The sequence below is a fragment of the Dictyostelium discoideum genome (genome assembly GCF_000004695.1).
Source record: "Dictyostelium discoideum AX4 chromosome 6 chromosome, whole genome shotgun sequence".
Lineage (NCBI taxonomy): Eukaryota > Evosea > Eumycetozoa > Dictyosteliales > Dictyosteliaceae > Dictyostelium > Dictyostelium discoideum.
The window spans coordinates 3,083,771-3,103,770 of NC_007092.3; the positions used below are offsets into that span (position 1 = coordinate 3,083,771).

A 20,000-nucleotide genomic window follows, 5' to 3' on the forward strand; every position below is an offset into this window, starting at 1 on the left:
GGATTATTGTTATTAGGATTGTTATTATTATTATTATTATTATTATTATTATTATTATTATTATTATTGTTATTATTGTTATTATTAGGATTATTATTTGGATGATTTGGATGATTATTTGGAACTAAATGTCCTGCTTGATTCTGAAATTGTTGTACTAATCCATGTGCCATTCCAGTGTAAAATCCAGGAGGAGGTTGACCCATTCCTTGAGGTGGTGGATAAGCACTCCAATAATATTGTTGTCCATTTGCTACCATATGTTGAGGGATTCCTTGTGGCATTCCCTGTGGTCCTCTGTGAAATTGAATTTGTGCTCCACCTTGCATTTGTGGATATGGAATCCCGTTTACAACCTTTTGAAATTGACCATGTTGTTGCATTAATTGAGGGTTCATACCTTGTTGGTGCGGATGCATATGGAATTGATGTGGATGACCTTGTTGTTGATTTGGATGACCCTGATTTTGACCTTGATTTTGACCTAGATTTTGACCTTGATTTTGACCTTGATTTTGACCTTGATTTTGACCTTGGCCTTGACCTTGATTTTGACCTTGACCTTGACCTTGATTTTGATTTTGATTTTGATTTTGGTTTTGATTTTGATTTTGATTTTGATTTTGATTTTGACCTTGATTTTGGTTTTGGTTTTGGTTTTGGTTTTGGTTTGGGTTTGGGTTTTGGTTTGGGTTTGGGTTTGGGTTTGGGTTTGGGTTTGGGTTTGGGTTTTGATTTTGGTTTTGATTTTGATTTTGATTTTGGTTTGGATTTTGATTCTGGTTTTGGTTTTGGTTTTGGTGATTATTTACGGGTGGGGTTGGTGGTTGGATATTTGTAAAATCTTGAGAACCTTTCTTTTTGATTGGGGATGGTGGTTGAACTTTTCCCACTCTCTTCTCCTCTTCATGATGTTTTATATTTACAGTTGGTGTTGATGGTGATGAGTGAGAAATACCATTTTGTTGACCTTGTGGATTTATTTGTTGATTTTGTTGATTTTGTTGATTTTGTTGTTGCATATGCTGTTGTTGCAATTGTTGCATATGTTGATTATGAATAAATTGTTGATGCATTAATTGCTGATTCTGTTGGTTCATTTGGTTATGCATTTGTGGTGATTGGGGTGGATGTTGATTTTGATTTTGTTGATTGTTAGGATTATTATTACTATTATTAGGATTATTATTATTATTATTATTATTATTATTAGGATTATTAGGATTATTATTATTAGGATTATTATTATTATTACCATTATTATTATTATTAGGATTATTGTTATTGTTATTATTATTACTATTATTGTTGGGATTATTATTATTACTATTATTGTTGGGATTATTATTATTACTATTATTGTTGGGATTATTATTATTATTATTATTATTGTTGTTGTTGTTCATTTGTTGTTGGTGATTCATCTGTTGCTGATGATTCATGTATTGTTGATGATTCATTTGTTGTTGATTGGTCATTTGTTGTAAACTATTAAACTGATTTTGGAATTGATTATAACTATTTTGTTGATTTGGATTTTGATTTGGATTTGGATTTTGATTTTGATTTTGATTTTGATTTTGATTTTGATTTGGATTTGGATTTGGATTTGGATTTGGATTTGGATTTGGATTTGGATTTGGATTTGGATTTTGATTTTGAGGTCCATTTGCATGTGGTGATTGAATGGATTGATTTTGTGGTGATGACATATTTTGACTTGCCATTAATTTAGCCATAACAGCTGCTTGTGTTTGGTTGTTCATTTGTTGTTGATTCATTTGCTGTTGATGTGTCATTTGTTGTTGATTCATTTGCTGTTGATGTATCATTTGTTGTTGTTGTTGTTGATTATTCATTTGTTGTGGATTATTCATTTGTTGTTGATTATTCATTTGTTGTGGATTGTTCATTTGTTGTTGTTGTTGGAAAGGGGGATGACCAAATGGATAAGGTTTTGATTGACTTGGACTTGGCATAGGAACATTTTGACCTTGTGGCCCATTCATTTTTTGTTGGTGGTGCTGTTGTTGTTGTTGCAATTGCATTTGCATTTGCATTTGTAATTGTTGATGTTGTTGTTGATTTTGTGGTTGTGGCTGAATTACCCCATTTGGTAATGATATACTATTTCTTGGTGTTGATGGTTTTGAACTTGGACTACCGCTCATTGGGTCTGATCCATTATGTTGTTCGTTATTATTATTATTATTATTGTTGTTATTTGGATTATCATTTGATGGTAATACATCTTTTTCATCAGTTTGATTTGATGATTTATCTTTTTTATCTTTTTTACCTTTATTTGATTGATTTGGAGTTGATGGTTGTTGTGTATTATGAATTTGTTGTTGAGGTGTATTTGGTTGTTGAGGTGTATGAGGTGTTTGAGGTTGGCCTTGCTGTGGAGTATGAGGTGTATGAGGTGTTTGTGGTTGTTGACCTTGTTGTTGTTGTTGTTGTTGTTGTTGTTGTTGTTGTTGTTGTTGTTGTTGTTGTTGTTGTTGTTGTTGTTGTTGCTGCTGTTGATGAATTTGTTGCATCATTTGATGTTGAATTTGAAGATGTGGTGGTTTTTGTTGTGGTGAATTGAATTGACTATTTGGTTGTGGTCCGTGTCCTGGTGTTGCCACCAAAGGTGATGTCATTTGACCATGTGGTCCATGTGCTGGTGTTGATGTTGGATGTTGATTTGGTGTTGTAATTGGTCCTGAGTTTGGTGTTTGTGGTGCTTGTAAATTATTATTATTTTGATGTTGTTGTTGTTGTGGTAATTTATTTGCTAAAGATAATGGAGATACAGATGAAGTTGGTGAAGTTTGTGTAATTGGTGAAGCAGTATTAATATTATTATTATTATTATTATTATTATTATTATTATTATTATTATTATTATTATTATTATTAGAATTTTGATTATTTTGATTATTTTGATTATTTTGATTATTTTGATTATTTTGATTATTTAAATTATTTAAAGCATTATTAAAATTTGCTTGTAAATGTTGATGTTGTTGTTGTAATTGTTGTTGTTGATGTTGTTGTTGTTGTAATTGCTGTTGATATTGTTGATATTGTTGTTGATGTAATTGTTGATGTTGTTGTTGTTGATGTTGTTGTTGCTGTTGTTGTTGTTGTTGTTGTTGAACCAATTGTTGTTGTTGTTGTTGTATTTGAAGTTGTAGTTGAGATTGTTGTTGTAGATTAGATTGTTGTTGTTGATGTTGTGCTTGTTGTGCTTGTTGATAGGTTTGTTGTTGTTGTAGTATCTGTTGTTGTAAATTTATGGTTTGATGTTGTTGTTGTTGTGCTTGTTGTTGCAATTGTACCGATTGTCGTTGTATTTGTATATCTAATTGTTGCTGTTGTTGTTGGTGTAAATATTTGGTGAAGTTTATATACGCCTTAACTGTCTCATTATTTGACAATGACATTCCATTCGCTTTTGCAAAAAATACATCCCAAAACATATTCCACCATTCACATAAAAAACTTTCACCACTACCACCACCACTATTATTATTTATATTATCACCACTACTACTGCTACCACTACCACTGCCATCAACACTACCACTACCACTACCACCTGTATCAATCATTTGTACATTTGATGGTATTTTCACTTCTGCTTTAAATGCATCCACTGTACTCTTATAATTATTCTTTTGTAAATAATCTAAAATATATGCGTTTAAACTATTATTATTATTATTATTATTATTATTATTATTATTATTATTATTAATATTATTATTTTCATTATTTTCATTATTATTAGTATTTTGTAAATTATTTGTAATTAAATTATTATTATAATTATTTATTATATGTTTAACATGAGATGGAGGTTCCATATTAGTATATTAAAAATATATATATTTATTCGACGATCGTAATAATTAATGGTAATTGTATTTTCATAAATCGAGATTGTTTTTTTTTTTTTTTTTTTTTTTTTTTGTTGGGTTTTTTTTTTTTTTTTTTTTTTTTTTCTGAAATTAAAAATTTTTTAAAAAAAAAAAAAAAAATTTGATGGATGATGATAAAAAAGAGTGAAATTGGGTGATTTTAAAATATATTATTTCCCTAAAGTTTATCATAAACTTAATATGTGAACTGTGTTTTTATTATTTTATTTTTTTTTTATTTAGTGTGGATTTTATAAAAAAGGGAACCACAAACAAAAAAATAAAAAAAAATAAAAAAATAAAAAAAATAAAAAAAAAAAATAATAAAAAAAAACCAGATTATTTTTAATGTTAAATCAAAAAAAAAAAAAAAAAAAATTAAAAAATTAAAAATAAAAATTTTTTTTATAAAAAAAAAAGGGTTAAATTTAGACACAAAAAAAAAATAAAATAAAAAAAATAAAATAAAAATAACTAAAATAAAATATAGATGATATAAAAAATAAACAAAAATAAATAAAATTTTTTTTTTAAAAAAAAATAAAAATAATAATCAAATTTTTTTTTTTTTTTTGTTATTTATATAATATAAACCTTTTATATTAATGTTTTAATAATTTTGAAAATGAATTTTAATAGAAACCACACACACAATTCCACCACTCCATATAAATTTTCTTTTTTTTTTTTTTTTTTTTTTTTTTTTTTTTACCCTTTCCAATCTATTAAACGATGGGAATATGTGTGGTTTAATTGGGTGCTCCCAGAAGGAGTTTGGAGTATATTTACACCCCACAAAAAAAATAAAATAAAAAAAAAAAAATTAAATTATCAAAAAAAAAAAAAAAAAAAAAAATCACAAAAAATCCATTTGATTATATTGATGATACTGAGAATGATTGTAGTGCGGCATTGTTGATGATTATCATGCTTATGGTTGTGGAAGAAAAAAAAAAAAAAAAAATAAAAAAAAAAAAGTGAAAAACAATGCAAAGTGTGGAGAGGGAAAATAAAATATCTTTTTTTTTTTTTTTTTTTTTTTAAACAATGATTTAATGGTTTGCTCGTATGAATAAAAAAACAATCTTTTTATTTCAAAAAAAAAATAAAATAAATAGTAATAATAAAAAAAAAACAAAAAAAAAAAAAAATACTTACTTTAAACAATCATTTTCCAAACGAGCCATTATGTATGGATTTGATATTTTTATTGCTATAAAAGAAATGTATTATATTTTAATAAACATAGAATTCTCAATAATACTTTTTTTTTTTTTTTCTTTTTTTTTTTCTTTTTTGTTTTTCTTTTTTTAACTGATTATTCCAATAAAAAAATGTATTGAATTTAGAAAAAAAAAAAAAAGAGAACCTAAATTTGCCAACTATTTGAATGAGTATAATTTGTTAAGTGATAAACTAAAATTGGTTATTTTTTTTTTTTTCTTCCTTTTTTTTAATTTTATTTTTTTTTTCACAAAAAAAACAAAATAGTTTGAAAGATTGCTTGCTGTTTGCTAAATTTTATTTTATCTAGAATTGGAATATATAAATACATAAAAATATAATATGAATTAAAATTCGCAATGATATAATAACCTTTTAATTTAAAAAAAAAAAAAAAAAATTTTTAAAAAAAAAAAATTTTAAAAATTTTTTTTTTTTATTTTTTTTTATTTTTTTTTATTTTTTTTTGTTGGACAATTCTATTTATAATCCTAATTTGTTGGTAATTATTAACCTTTTTCTTCTCTTTATTTTTTTTAATATGTCTTCTTTTTTTTTTTTTTTTTTGTTTTTTTTTTTTTTATTATTATTATTATTTTTTTTTGTAATAAATCTGTTTTTATATTTTTATTTTTTTTTTTTTATTTTTGTTTTTTTTTTGTTTGCGTATGACATCACTAACAAAGATTTAATTTAGGTTTTCCAATGGTATTGATGAAAAAATAAAATAAAAATTTTCAACGAAAATGATAATTGGGACTTGAGAGGGAAATAGAGTTTTTGATTTAATAGTGTCAAACTTACATGCAAGTTGTTATCTCTTTTTTTTTTTTTTTTTTTTTAAATTTAATTTTTTTTTTTTTTTTTTTCTATTTTAAAAGATAAAAATGAATGCAGCCAAAAGTGTGTGGTTTATATATTTTTTTTTTTTTTTTTTTTTAAAATTTAAAAATTGAAAAAAAAAAAATAAAAAAATAAAAAAAAAAATAAAAAAAAAAAAAATATAAAATAATTTAAAATTTTTAAAAACGTTAAATCGATGGTTTATTACCTGGTTTTACTAAATTATTAAACTATTTATTTTTATTTACTTATTATACCTATAATTTACACATAAAAAAAAAAAAAATTTATTATTATTATTATTATTATTATTATTATTATTATTATTATTATTATTATTATTATTATTATTATTATTATTATTATTATTATTATTATTATTATTATTATATATTTTTTTAAAAGTTTATAAGAATAAGGATAGATGGTACCAAATTTTTAACTTCTTTACTAAATTTTAATTTTAATTTTTTATTTTTTTTCACAGATTTCCAAAGAATTGTGGTTATGTAATCTGATATCCGAAAATAAATGGTTGGAAATAGAGAATTTTTTTTAAAAAAAATGAAATTTTAAAAAAGGAAAAAAATAATATTTTAGTAAAAATACAATCTAGTTTATTAATAGAAAAGAAAGATCAAAATAAGATATTAATTCCGACAAATAAAAGTGTCACTTTTAAGTGATCCAATTTAGAAATCCCAAGACAATCACCACAGTTGAAATTAAATCTGAGACTTGGTATCCACCATACTCTTTGGATGATGTGATCCCATTGTATGGAAATATAAAAAAAAAAAAAAAAATTAAAATAAAATTAATATAAATTGAACCATATAAGATTTAAATCAACATCAATAAAAAATAATATTAATGAAAATAGATTTATTTAAATAAAACCGAAGTATGGAATAAAAAAGATTTTTCTTTATTTTTTGGCAGTTGGAGTGTTTAAAATATTGAAAATAAAACTTTTGAGATTTTTTTTTTAAGAAAAAAAATAAAAAAAAAAATAAAAAAAAATAAAAAAAGATATTAATTTAAATTTTATTTTATTTTTTGATTGTTAAATTTCAATTGAAAAAAAAAATAAAAAATTGAAATTTTTTTTTTTTTTTTTTTTAATTTAATTTAAAGTAAAAAAAAAAAAAGGTAAAGTACACACACACACGCACTATCTTTTAAGTCTATCAATAAAAAAAAACAAAATAAAAAATTCTAACAAAAAAAAAAAAATAAAAAAAAAAAAAAAAAAAAATATAGAATGAAAAGATCAATAGTATTTATTTATTCATTGGTAATTTTATTATTATCAGTTGGGTTTATTGATGCATTCAAAATATCAATAGAAAATCATATAAAATTATCAGATGATTCATCTTATCAAATTGGTACAGGTATTTATGATATTACCGGACCAGGTGCAGAGAGTAACGTAAACACCATTTTTATTTTATTTTATTTTTTTTATTTTAAAAATCCTAATTATAGTCATTCAATATTAACATTAAATATATTTTTTTTACCAAATTAAGCTAATATGATGGGCTATGCAATGCCAGGCCAAAGTATGTATTAATTTAATTTTATTTAAAATATATATTATATAATGTATTCTCATCCAAGGTGAGCCTTAATTAAATTAATAATATTAATTTTTTTTTTATTTTTATTTTTTTTTTATTTTCATTTTTTATTTTTTTTATTTTATAATAAGTTACTGGAGGAATTCATTTTAGACAACGTGCTAGAGCATTTGTATTTATAGATTCAGAAGGTAATAGAGCAGTATATGTTAGTACTGATTCATGTATGATTTTCCAAGAAGTTAAAATTCAAGTTATTCAAGATTTACAAGAAATTTTTGGACCAACTTTATATACACATGATAATGTATTATTAAGCGGTACACATACTCATTCAGGTCCTGCTGGTTTTTCAGAGTATGCATTATATGGTATTACAGCATTAGGTTTCTATAAAAAGAATTTCGATACAATTTGTGATGGTATTGTTCAAGCAATTGTTAAAGCTCATAAATCGGTTCAACCTGCAAGAATGTTAACTCAACAAGGTGAATTATGGAATTCAAATATTAAGTAAGTTTTTTTTTTTTTTTTTTTTTTTTTTTTTTTTTTTTTTTTTTTTTTTTTTTTTTTTTTTTTTTTTTTTTTTCTTATTTTATTAATTTTTTATTATTTTTTATACATATTATTATATATTTTTTTTTTTTTTTTTTTTTTTTTTTTTTTTTTTTTTCTTAAAAAAAATTTAGTCGTTCACCATATGCATATGATAATAATCCAGAAGAAGAAAAAGCAATGTATGATGCAAATGTTGATAAGAATATGACAGTTATTAGAATTGAAGATATGAGTGGTAATCCATTTGCAGCAATTAGCTTTTTTGGTGTTCATTGTACTTCAATGAATAATACAAATCATTTAATCTCTGGTGATAATAAAGGTTATGCAAGTTATCTTTGGGAAAAACATGCCAATGGACAAAGCTCATTACCAGGTACTGGTCCATTCATTGCAGCATTTGGTCAAAGTAATGAAGGTGATGTTTCACCAAATACCCGTGGACCAACATGTAGAGATGGTAAACCATGTGATTATAAAACAAGTACATGTAATGGCAAAGTCGAGGAGTGTTGGGCACTAGGACCAGGTACTGATGGTGACATGTTTGAATCAACTCAAATCATTGGTGGTAATCAATTCAACAAGGCATTGGAATTATTTAACAATGCAACCATTCAAGTTAGTGGTAAGATTCAATATAGACACACATGGAAACCATTTACCAATGTTTCAGTTGAAGCACCATATAATAGTGGGGTTGAGGGCGCAACAACATGTAGAGGTGCAATGGGTTATAGTTTTGCTGGTGGTACAACTGATGGTCCAGGTGCATTCAATTTCATTCAAGGTGATAATAGTACAACTAATCCATTTTGGAATTTCATCGGTGGTATCATTGCAAAACCAACACCACAACAAACAGCTTGTCAAGCTCCAAAACCAATTTTAATTGATGTTGGTATGGTTGAACCAATCCCATGGGTACCAGATGTAATGCCACTTCAAATCATTACTTTAGGTCAAATTGTTTTAGTCGCTGTTCCAGGTGAATTCACAACAATGTCTGGTAGAAGATTAAGAAATACCGTTAGAGAAATCATTGGTCAATCAATTGAAAATCCAATTGTTTTAATTGCTGGTTTAGCAAATACTTATTCAGGTTATATTGCAACATTTGAAGAGTTTCAAGTTCAAAGATATGAAGGTGGTAAGTAATAATTTTTAATTTTTTTTTTTTTTTTTTTTTTTTTTTATATATAAAAAATTTAAGTAATAATATTAATAATTTTTATTTATTTTTTAAAAGCATCAACCGTTTTTGGACCTCATACTTTAGGAGCATATCAACAAGAATTTGCAAATCTTGCACAATCAATTGTAGATGGTAGTCAAGCTGATCCAGGAACATTCCCAAGAAATATGTCTGGTCATACACCATTCTTTTTACCACCAGTCATTGTTGATGTAGCTCCAAAATTCGACGATTTCGGTGATATCTATACTGATGTCTCTACAACTACACCATATTCAATCAATCAAACTGTTACCGTCATTTTCTATGGTGCCAATCTTAGAAATAATTTCATGACTGAATCTTCTTTCCTCACTGTTGATCAATTACAATCTAATGGTCAATGGACTACAATTTTAAATGATGGTGATTGGGATACAAAATTATATTGGAAAATGCATGATTTAGGTTTTTCACTCATCACTGTTGATTGGACAATCTCTCCAATCACTCAACCAGGTACTTATAGAATAACTCATAGTGGTTATGCTAAGAAAAATCCATTCTCTGATAATTTAACTTTTTATCAAGGTATTTCAAGTAATTTTAATGTTCAATAAAAATTAAAATAAATAAAAAAAGGATTTTTTTTTATTAAATAAATTATTTCAAAAAGCTAAAAATAAAATAAAATAAAAAAAAATAAAAATAAAAAAGTAATAATTATTTTAGGTTGAGTAGAACTCCTCTTTTTTTTTTTTTTTTTTTTTTTTTGTTTGTAATTAAAATACACTTTTATTTATATATTTTTAAAAATTATTATTAATGGTAACACTCTAAATTATATTGAAGAATTTTCTAAGCTTTCCATTAATTTCATTAAAATTGGGTTACCACCTAAATCATTAATCTGTTTTATAATTTTTTCTTTTAATACATTTAATTTTTTTTCTGTATATTCCAAAGAACCTTTAGATTTTATATATTCCAATGCGTGTTCTTTAACTGAACGATCTTCAGTCTTTTGTTTTAAAATTCTTAATAATCTATTATCATTTGAGTCTGCATTTATTGCATGTATTATTGGGAATGAAAATTTACCCTCTGAAATATCTTCACAAAAACTTTTATTTTGTTGATACTTTTTTTTTTTTTTTTTTTTTTTTTTTTAAAAAATAGATATTAATAAATTTTCTCATTTTATTTGGAATATCTTTTTTTATTTTTTTTATTTTTTTATTTTTTTTATTTTTAATAAAATACATACATCTACAGAAACTAAATTAATTAAATCATCTCTAATTTGATAATACATTCCTAAATCTTCAACTAAATCAATATAATTTGTATTATTATCACTAAAAGCTTGTAATAATCTTAAACCTAATCTAAATAAACCACCAGTTTTTTCATTTACCATATTCATATATTCTTGTTCTGATGGTGAAGTATTTGTATCTCTCCAAAAGATATCATAACCTTGACCTCTATGTAATCTAATAAGTTCCTCTATAAATATAGTTGTTGCTTTTGGATCACCTAATTTATTACATTGGTCCATAATTAAAAAATATACAAAATTGGCTGAATTTATAGTTTGTGGTATACCATAAATTGAATGTGCAACTGGTTTACCTCTTCTTAATTTTGAATTATCTTCAATATCATCAATTCTAATGAATATTATTATTATTTATTAATATTATTATTATAATTATTATTATTATTATAATTATTATTATAAATATTATTATTTATTATTTATTATTTATTATTTATTATTTATTATTTATTATTTATTGTATATTTATTTTTATTATTTTAATAAAATGACATACAATAAACTTGCACCATGTAAACCTTGAATAACTTTTGAAATGTCTTGAACTTTTTCATCTCCAACTTTTAACCAATAATCAAATGATTTAATTAAAGCATTTCTAAAGCCCTTTCCTGATGATTCACAAATATATGTATATGGCTCAATTAATTTAAAATCCGATTTATCTAATGGGTATGAAAAGTGAATCTTACTATTTTCCATTGATAAATATATTTTTAAATAAAATTTAAATAAAATAAAATAAAATAAAATAAAATAAAAAAAATATAAAAAATAAAAAATATTGATTAAAATAAAAAAAGTAATATGCAAAAATAAAAAAATGAAAAAATGAAAAAATATTTAAGTATGAGAAAAAAGTGAAATGAAAAAAAAAAAAAAAAAAAAAAAAAAAAAAAAAAATAAAAATATATTTTGCAATGTTTAAAACAATTGTTTTTGGAAAAAAGTTTTCAACAAAAATTTTTCAAAAAATTTTGGGTGAGATTTGGTCGCTTTGTTTTAAAAAGATCCCACCTCTCTCTTTTTTTTTATTTGAAAACAATTACAACGTTGGAGAGATTTTTTTTTTTTTTTTTTTTTTTTTTTTTTTTTTTTTTTTTTTTGGAGAAACAATGTATGGATTTTATTATATATAAAGTTTTATTTATTTTATTTCTTTAATCTTTAAAGATTTTCCCAGTCGTCAGCTACATTTTCACCAGTATTTTCATTTGATCTTCTTAACATCCTATTTGCATTTGCTGTACTTGTACTATATAAAGGTATTGTTGGTTTAATATTTATATTTGAATTATTATTGTTATTATTATTGTTATTGTTATTATTATTTTGATTTTGATTTTGATTTATAGTATCTAAAAATGAGAATTTATTCATTTGTTGTGAAACTCTAAAGAATTGAGTATCTTGGGATTTTTTAAGAGGTGATAAATATGATAAAGGTGAAGAAACACCACTGTTGCTACCACTACTACTTGTTGGAGTTGATAAAACTGAATTACCAAAAGTGATATCAATTAAAGATGGATCATCTTGATAAATTTCATAAGTGAACATTGTTTTAATTTGAGAAGCCATACTAAAACTAATAGAGTCCCCAAAAATTGCTAAACAATTTGAATCATCAACCCACATTAATTTATATCTACCTTCAAATTCTTGTAAAAGATTAGTTAAATGATCAGTTTTAATTGAAGGGTCTAAATTTTTGAATAATAAAGCTGGACATTGATTTTCCAATTCTGCTTGAGCTTGAGCTTGAGCTACCATTTCAGAAGGTGAAAGTGAAATGGAAGCATAACTTTGACCATTGTTTATAGAGAATGATAAACTATTGGAAATGGTTCCACTACTTAATGAACTACCATTAATTCCAACCATTTCTGATAATCTTGGTGATGGAATTTGATAAGAAGTTTTCTTAAAGAATTCGATATAATTTAATGGTTTCTTTTCTCTATATTTCATTTGATAGAATTTTGCCATTTGTACTAATAAAAACAATTGAATTGAATCTGTATATTTTATAGTTTGTTTTAATAAATTTGAATTTATAAAATCTTCATAAATAGCTTCAATCTTTTTAATTAATTTTGGTGATGCTTTTGCAATTAATTGTAATGCTTCAATTTGTAATTTATTTGGTTGATAATCAATTGATGTTGGATCTAATACTGTAAAATTAGTTGGACTTGAAGTTGTTGTAGTTGTTGTAGTTGTTGTTGTAGTTGTATTATTATTAGGATTATTAGGATTATTAGGATTATTAGGATTATTATCTAAAGTATGACTACCATAAAATGCTTCTTTTAATTGTTTTTCTCTTTCTTCTTTTTCACAAACTTCATCACATTCTAATTGTCTTGTATCATCTTTACCACAACATAAAGTTTCAACTGATCTTCTTTTACATTTACAATAAATTCTAACTTTTTGTTTACATGATATATTGGTTGGACATGGTTCACCTGGATGGCAAGCTTGATGGCATGTATGTTCACAACTTTTTAATGGAATACCACATAAATATCCACATGTTAAATTACCCATTAAACTATCAAATAATTCATCCTCATCCTCATCATCTTCTTTCTCTTCTTTTTTAATTCTTTCTTCTTCTTCATTACATTCGTGATTATGATTACATTCATTTAAATCTACTTCTTCTTCACTATTTTCATCATCACTATGTTCATGTTCATGGTCATGATCATGATTACATTCATTAGTAATTTCTGCTTTTTCATTATTATTATTATTATTATTATTATTATTATTATTATTATTATTATTATTATTATTATTATTATTATTATTATTATTATTATTATTATTATTATTATTATTATTATTATTATTATTATTATTATTATTATTATTATTATTATCATCTTCAATTAATTCTTCATCTTTTTCAATAATTTTTGGTGATGTTGTAGAAGTTGTAGAAGTTGTTGTAGTAGTAGTAGTAGTAGTAGTAGGTAATTTTGATTGTTGTTGTAATTGATAATTATTTTTTGAAGCTATTAAATTTGCAGGTAATAATGGTTGTTGTTTATTAATATTAACATTATTATTATTAATTAAACATGGACCACTATGACAAATTCTTGGACAAGTGTGAGAAAGACAAGATAAAACTTTACCACAAATTCTACCACATGAAGCATCGATTGTACTACATTTTACAGATTTTTGAACTTGATGACCACCTGCACACATTTTATCGACTAAATAGGTACAAGGTGGACATGGACCACTATGACATTTATGTTCCCAAACTTCATTGCTATGGCCACATTCTCTTTTGATTGTGCAAGGATGATTACACATTGGTGGTTTGGTACCGCATGGTACTGGTGGCTGAATTACCGTCTTTCCACATGGACATGCCAAATCATCATAAGAGTTTATATAACAATTATAACATTTACCACTATGGCAAAGTTGTTGACATTTGTGAACTCCACATTTCAATTGTTTACCACAAACCAATGTACAAACATGATTACCTGCCTCATCGGAACTTGATGTGCTTGGACAACATTTTACGCCACACTCATGACGTTTACATGAACGAAGTATCTTGCAAACATTGCCACATGTAAATGCCGCCGCTGATGTCGAGGACATATTCTGTTGAATGACACCACATTGACGATTTTCAGTGGTTTTACCACAACGACAAATCGATCTAACCTTTACTTTACATGACCCACAAGGTCCAGTATGACAACGGTCGGTGCATGAATGCTGTTTACATGCCAAAAGGGTTGAACAAACTTTCTTACATACTGGTATTGGATCCAAACATGATGTTCTAACTACACCCAATTCCTCGAGTGTTGTTTGTTTACAATTACAACGATCAACACGATCGGGTACCAATGAACATGGCTCGCAATCACCTTTATGGCAAGTACGTTGACATTTATGATTACCACAATCCAATGTTCTATCACATTTCTCAGCGCAACTGAAAAAACGTGGATCATCATCACTCTGACTCGTATCAATGGAGCCTGATCCACAAGGTTTTGTCTTATCGATATGTTTTCCGCAATAACATTTTTGAGTTTCAACCACTTCACATGGTGAACATGAACCACTATGACATTGTTGTTGGCAACGATGATTGCCACATGATAAAAGCTTTTCACATTTACCTTCGCATACTTTACCCTTATCAACCTCGCCACATAAAAGACGATACTTTGTCTTACCACAATAGCAATCCTTAATATCACCAAGTGATGAACAATTCAAACAAGGACCTGGATGGCACAACATTGTGCAACTATGTGGGCAATTGGACTTGGCACGCAACTTGCCACAAACTTCACCACAAGAATGTGCCAAATGATATGGGTTGTATTGTGGGTCCTTGACTTTACCACAGAAACAGGCGGGTTGGAAATGCTCAGGCTTCACCTCATGATTGTATCTACAACCCGGACATTTCCATTTACCCTCAGTGGTAACGGATTTACTTGACCATTGTTTAATACAACTCGAATGAAACATTGTAAAACACTGACTGCAACTCCATATCACAGCATTCTTTCCAACATTTTCAAAACAAACCATACATTCATATATATTTGCTTGTATCTTGGTTATCATTTGAATTGCTAATGGTGTATACTCTGAATTCTTTTCATCATTTTCATTAAATATAAATTTAGTTTTACCTTTAATTTTATTTGAGTTTGCTGTATTTGAATTATTAATACTATTAGTTTTTGCTAAATTCTCTTTTGCTCTATTCTTTGCAAATTTATTTGCTAAACTAATATCTTCTTTTGATTTAATTGGTTCTATATTATCATTATTTGTAATTATATCTTTTTTAGATTGTAATTTATTTTCTTTTTTTCTATTATTTTCTTTAACTGTTTGTTGTTGTTGTGATTGTTGTTGTTGTTGTGGTTGTGGTTGTGGTTGTTGTGGTTGTTGTGGTTGCTGTGGTTGTGGTTGTTGTGTATTATTTTCTTTTGGTTTTCTTTCTCTTCTTTCTCTTTGTGGTCTATTATTGTCTTTAATTGGTGATTGCGGTACATTATTATTATTATTATTATTATTATTATTATTATTATTAGTATTATTAAAAGGAACACTTCCTTGTGGTTTAGGTACAAATGCTTTAGATTTTGGATTCAATTTATATAATTCTTGTTGCCAATTTAAAGTTTGTGTTGGTTCTTGTGTTGGTAAGCTTTGTTGTTGTTGTTGTTGTTGTTGTTTGGCAGATTCAGATTTTAATGATGCTGAAATATCTGCTGGTGTATATAAAATAACTTCATCTGTATCTTCTGATAATTGATTGTTATTGTTATTATTATTATAATTATTATTATGATAATTCTTTCTACGATTGTTACTATTACTCGAAGGAGTAGCTGTTGTTGTAGTTGAAGTTGTAGTTGTTGTTGTAGTGGGAGGTGAAGTTGTTGATGTCACCATATTATTGTTATTATTATTGTTGTTGTTATTATTATTATAGTTATTAAAGTTATTCCTATTATAACGATTGTTATTATATCTATTATTATTCTTATAATTAGTATTTCCTACTGCCGTAGTTGTTGTTGTTGTTGTTAAATTATTATTATTTATATTATTTATACTATTTTCTGAGTTGTTCAGTGTTTGAGTTTTTGGTGGAATGTTTTGAGATTCTTCCATTTTTTAAAAAAAAAGTTAGAAATTCTCTAACGTTTTTTTTCTTTGTTTTGTCTCTAGAGAAAAAAATATGAAAAGAAAAAAAAAAAAAATAAAAAAAAAAATAAAAAATTAAAAAAAAAAAACCATTTTTTTTTATTTTTTTTTAATTTTTTTTTTTATTTTCAATTTTATTTTTATTATTTTATTTTTTTTTAATATTTTTGGTTAAAATAAAAAAATCATTTTCAACCATTATTTTCTAAATAAATCAAAAAAAAAAAAAAAAAAATTAATCCCACAATTTATTTTTTTAAAAATGTTAATTTAATGAGGGTCATGATATTATCAAAATTTTCATAAAAAAAAAAAAAAAAAAAAAAAAATAAAATAAAATAAAAAACTATCTAAATGTTTATCCAATTATGTTTCTTGTTTTATTTCTGACTCAAAATTTATATTTTTTTTTAAATATGGTTAAAATTTGGTTAAAAATTTTAGTTATTATTTTTTAATTATAATTACACTTGGAAAAAAAAAAAATAATAATACACAACATTAAATATTATAACTTTTTTTAGAAAATTTATTGGAAAATAAATAAATATATTTTTGTTTAAAACAAAAAAAATAAAATAAAATGTTAGTTGCGCCAATTACTTCAATGTATGCAGGAATTTTAGGTATTTATTACCTTAAATTATTATTTGACGTTATTAAGCAAAGAAGAAAGACAATGACATCTGTTGGTGATGGCTCACAAATATTAATTAAAAAGATAGTTGATGCTGGTAAAAGTGGAAAAACTGAAAATTTTTCAAATATTGATTACCTTTTATATGATGATCTTTGTAAGTGTGATTAATAATAATAATATAAAAAAAAAAAAAAAAAAAAAATTAAAAATTATAATTAATAAATAAATAAATAATTTTAGTGAAAACTATTAGATCACATGGAAATTTTGGAGAATTTGTGCCATTTGCATTATTATTATCATTAATTTGTGAAATAAATGGAATTCCAGGTATATTATTAAATGGAGTACTATTTACATTCACAGTTTCAAGATTTGCTCATGTTTCTGGTCTTCATGCTCAATATTCCTTGGGCTCTGGTCGTAAAATTGGTGTTTTATTAACTATCTTCACACTTTTTTCATTCTCAATTATCTGTATTTTTTATCCAATTTCAAAATACATTTCATAAATTGATTAACAAACAATAAAAAATATTCACCTTTCATCACACAAATGAATTAAATAATTATTTTTATTTAATTAATCCTTTCTATTCAATTGCAAACATATTTTTTTTTTCATTTTTTTTTTTTTTTTTTCATTTCCCCATTTTTTTTTTTATTTTTAAACTCCCATAATTAAAAATAAATTTTTTTTTTTTTTAATCTGCTTATGTCATGTCAAGCAGTAAATAATATTATGTTTATGTCATTACTTTATTTTCATTCAATCCAGTTTAGATTATTCTGACTCAATATTTATATTTTAGTGAAAGGTTATACACAATTTTGAGGTGTTACACGAGATATTGTTTTTTAATTTCGATGACTTGTAAAAAAAATTATTTTTATTTTTATTTTTTTTTAAAAATAAAAAAAAAAAAAAATATAAATAGACTCATTAAAAAAAAAAAAAAAAAAAAATATAATTTTAAAGTATATTTATATTTATTTAGATAGATAAATATTAGGAAAAAAAAAAATAAAAAATAAAAAAAATAAAAATAAAAATAAATAAATCAAAAAATAATAAAAAATAATAATAAATAAATTAAAAATAAAAATGTCAATTTTAGCACCAATTACTTCAACCTATGCAGGAATTCTAGGTATTTATTACCTTAAATTAACATTTGATATTGGCACAGAAAGAAGAAAAGCAAAAACTTCTATTGGTGATGGTTCACAACAATTAATTCAAAAGATAGTTGATGCTGGTAAAAGTGGAAAAACTGAAAATTTTTCAAAAATTGATTACCTTTCATATGATGATCTTTGTAAGTATCATTAATATAAATAAATAAAAAAAAAAAATAAAAAAAAATAAAAAAATAAAACCAAACCAAAACAAAATAAAATAAAATATTAACAATAATAAATAAATAATTTAAATTTAGTGAGATCAATTAGAGCACATGGAAATTTTGCAGAATTTGTACCATTAGCATTATTATTTTCATTAATTTGTGAAATTAATGGAATTTCAAGTAAATTATTAACTGGAATACTATTTACATTAACAGTTTCAAGATTTTCTCATGCAACAGGACTAAGAGCAAGTAATGTTGGACGTAAAATTGGTGTCTCTCTTACACTACTTTCAATTTTAATCCTTTCAATTCTTTCTATTTATATTCCAAATAAAGATACTATTTTTAATTTATTTAAAAATTAAAATTAAAATTAAAATTAAAAATAAAATAAACTAATAAAAAATTAATAATGACGACTATAACTTTTTTTTTTTTTTTTGAATTCCAAATTTGGAAATCGATGTTGTCAAGCCCACAGATATTTTTTATTTTTTAAAAAAAAAAAAAAAAAAAAATTATTAATTAAAAATAAAAAATTCAAAAAAATCAACTTCATCACTTTTTTTTTTTTTTTTTTTTTTTTTCAATTAACTTTAATTAACCAATATTAAAAATAATAATAAAATGACACTTGTTGTACCAATTACATCAACCTATGCAGGTATTTTAGGATTATACTATTTAATTCTTTCAATAAAAGCAGCAGGAGAACGTTTCAAATCTAGAATTGCAATTGGTGATGGTACCAATCATTTAGTTAGAAAAATTATTACAGCATGTAAAACTGGCAATATTGAAGAAGTTGGTAAAATTGATCACCATGCTTATGATAACCTTTGTAAGTAGCAGTAGTAGTATTAAAATAAAAAAAAAAAAAAAAAAAAAAAAAAAAAAAAAAATTTAATAATCCTAATTTTTTTATTTATTTTTTTTTTTAAAAAATTATTTCTTTAAATTTTAAGTGGTTTCAATTAGATCTCAAGGTAATTTTGGAGAATATGCAATTTTTATTTTATTATTTTCATTAATTTGTGAACTTAATGGAGTACCAGGTAAAATTTTAAATGGTTTACTTTTAGCATTTACCATTTCAAGATTCGCTCATGTCTCTGGTCTTCATGCTAAATATTCTAATGGTTTTGGTCGTAAAATTGGTGTTTTTTTAACTTTCATCTCACTTTTATCACTCTCAGTTATCTGTTTATATTATCCAAATCAAGATACAATTCTTAATTTAATTAACAAACAATAAATTAATAATATATATATATATTTTAAAATAACAAAAATAATTGAGTTGTGGTCATATTATTTTTTTTATTTGACCATTAATTTTTTTGATTTAGAAAAAAAAAAAAAAAAAAAAAAAAAAAAAAAAAGAAAATAATTAAAAAGCCTTTTGGGATTACTATTTTCTTGAGTTTAATGAACAATCCTACCATTTATTTTATTAATTAATTTCAAGTTATTTTTTGTATTTATTTATTTATTTATTTATTTATTTATTTATTTATTTATTTATTTCTTTTATTTTATTTTTTTTTTTTTTTTATTTATTTATTCATTTATCTTTTATTGAATTCTTAGGTTCAAAAATATCTTTTCAAAAAAAAAAGGGGGGTACATGTACAATCTCCCATTCAATC

At 24.0% G+C, this 20,000-nt stretch overlaps 8 protein-coding genes across 8 annotated transcripts in view; 4 read left to right on the top strand and 4 right to left on the bottom strand.

Annotated features, from left to right (window-relative positions):
- DDB_G0293586 (hypothetical protein) overlaps positions 1-3,857 on the bottom strand; it is a gene marked incomplete at both ends in the record, with an annotated part of 6,045 nt that extends 2,188 nt beyond the window's left edge. The window contains one exon of the mRNA XM_629023.1: positions 1-3,857. This exon is cut by the window's left edge and continues 2,188 nt beyond it. Coding sequence (XP_629025.1) covers positions 1-3,857 — 3,857 coding nt within the window.
- A 985-nt stretch (positions 3,858-4,842) lies between these two features.
- On the bottom strand, positions 4,843-5,098 carry DDB_G0293686 (hypothetical protein; the record flags this gene model as incomplete). Its single annotated transcript, XM_629024.1, has 2 exons — positions 4,843-4,996; positions 5,070-5,098. The coding sequence occupies 2 exons, from the start codon at positions 5,096-5,098 to the stop codon at positions 4,843-4,845; spliced, it is 183 nt and encodes a 60-aa protein (XP_629026.1).
- A 2,144-nt stretch (positions 5,099-7,242) lies between these two features.
- On the top strand, positions 7,243-9,916 carry dcd2A (neutral/alkaline nonlysosomal ceramidase family protein; the record flags this gene model as incomplete). Its single annotated transcript, XM_629025.1, has 5 exons — positions 7,243-7,408; positions 7,514-7,546; positions 7,696-8,077; positions 8,254-9,272; positions 9,372-9,916. 5 exons carry the CDS (start codon positions 7,243-7,245, stop codon positions 9,914-9,916), a joined length of 2,145 nt encoding a protein of 714 aa, XP_629027.1.
- Positions 9,917-10,137: 221 nt separating this feature from the next.
- On the bottom strand, positions 10,138-11,340 carry ggps1 (geranylgeranyl diphosphate synthase 1; the record flags this gene model as incomplete). The annotated part of the gene is made up of 3 exons (XM_629026.1): positions 10,138-10,437; positions 10,564-10,969; positions 11,135-11,340. The coding sequence occupies 3 exons, from the start codon at positions 11,338-11,340 to the stop codon at positions 10,138-10,140; spliced, it is 912 nt and encodes a 303-aa protein (XP_629028.1).
- A 465-nt stretch (positions 11,341-11,805) lies between these two features.
- Positions 11,806-16,326, bottom strand: DDB_G0293590 (NF-X1-type zinc finger-containing protein; the record flags this gene model as incomplete). The annotated part of the gene is made up of 1 exon (XM_629027.1): positions 11,806-16,326. The coding sequence occupies one exon, from the start codon at positions 16,324-16,326 to the stop codon at positions 11,806-11,808; it is 4,521 nt and encodes a 1,506-aa protein (XP_629029.1).
- Positions 16,327-16,942: 616 nt separating this feature from the next.
- On the top strand, positions 16,943-17,511 carry DDB_G0293592 (hypothetical protein; the record flags this gene model as incomplete). Its single annotated transcript, XM_629028.1, has 2 exons — positions 16,943-17,153; positions 17,240-17,511. The coding sequence occupies 2 exons, from the start codon at positions 16,943-16,945 to the stop codon at positions 17,509-17,511; spliced, it is 483 nt and encodes a 160-aa protein (XP_629030.1).
- A 593-nt stretch (positions 17,512-18,104) lies between these two features.
- On the top strand, positions 18,105-18,716 carry DDB_G0293594 (hypothetical protein; the record flags this gene model as incomplete). The annotated part of the gene is made up of 2 exons (XM_629029.1): positions 18,105-18,318; positions 18,439-18,716. 2 exons carry the CDS (start codon positions 18,105-18,107, stop codon positions 18,714-18,716), a joined length of 492 nt encoding a protein of 163 aa, XP_629031.1.
- A 262-nt stretch (positions 18,717-18,978) lies between these two features.
- DDB_G0293714 (hypothetical protein) lies at positions 18,979-19,606 on the top strand (the record flags this gene model as incomplete). Its single annotated transcript, XM_629030.1, has 2 exons — positions 18,979-19,192; positions 19,317-19,606. 2 exons carry the CDS (start codon positions 18,979-18,981, stop codon positions 19,604-19,606), a joined length of 504 nt encoding a protein of 167 aa, XP_629032.1.
- Positions 19,607-20,000: the final 394 nt, after the last annotated feature.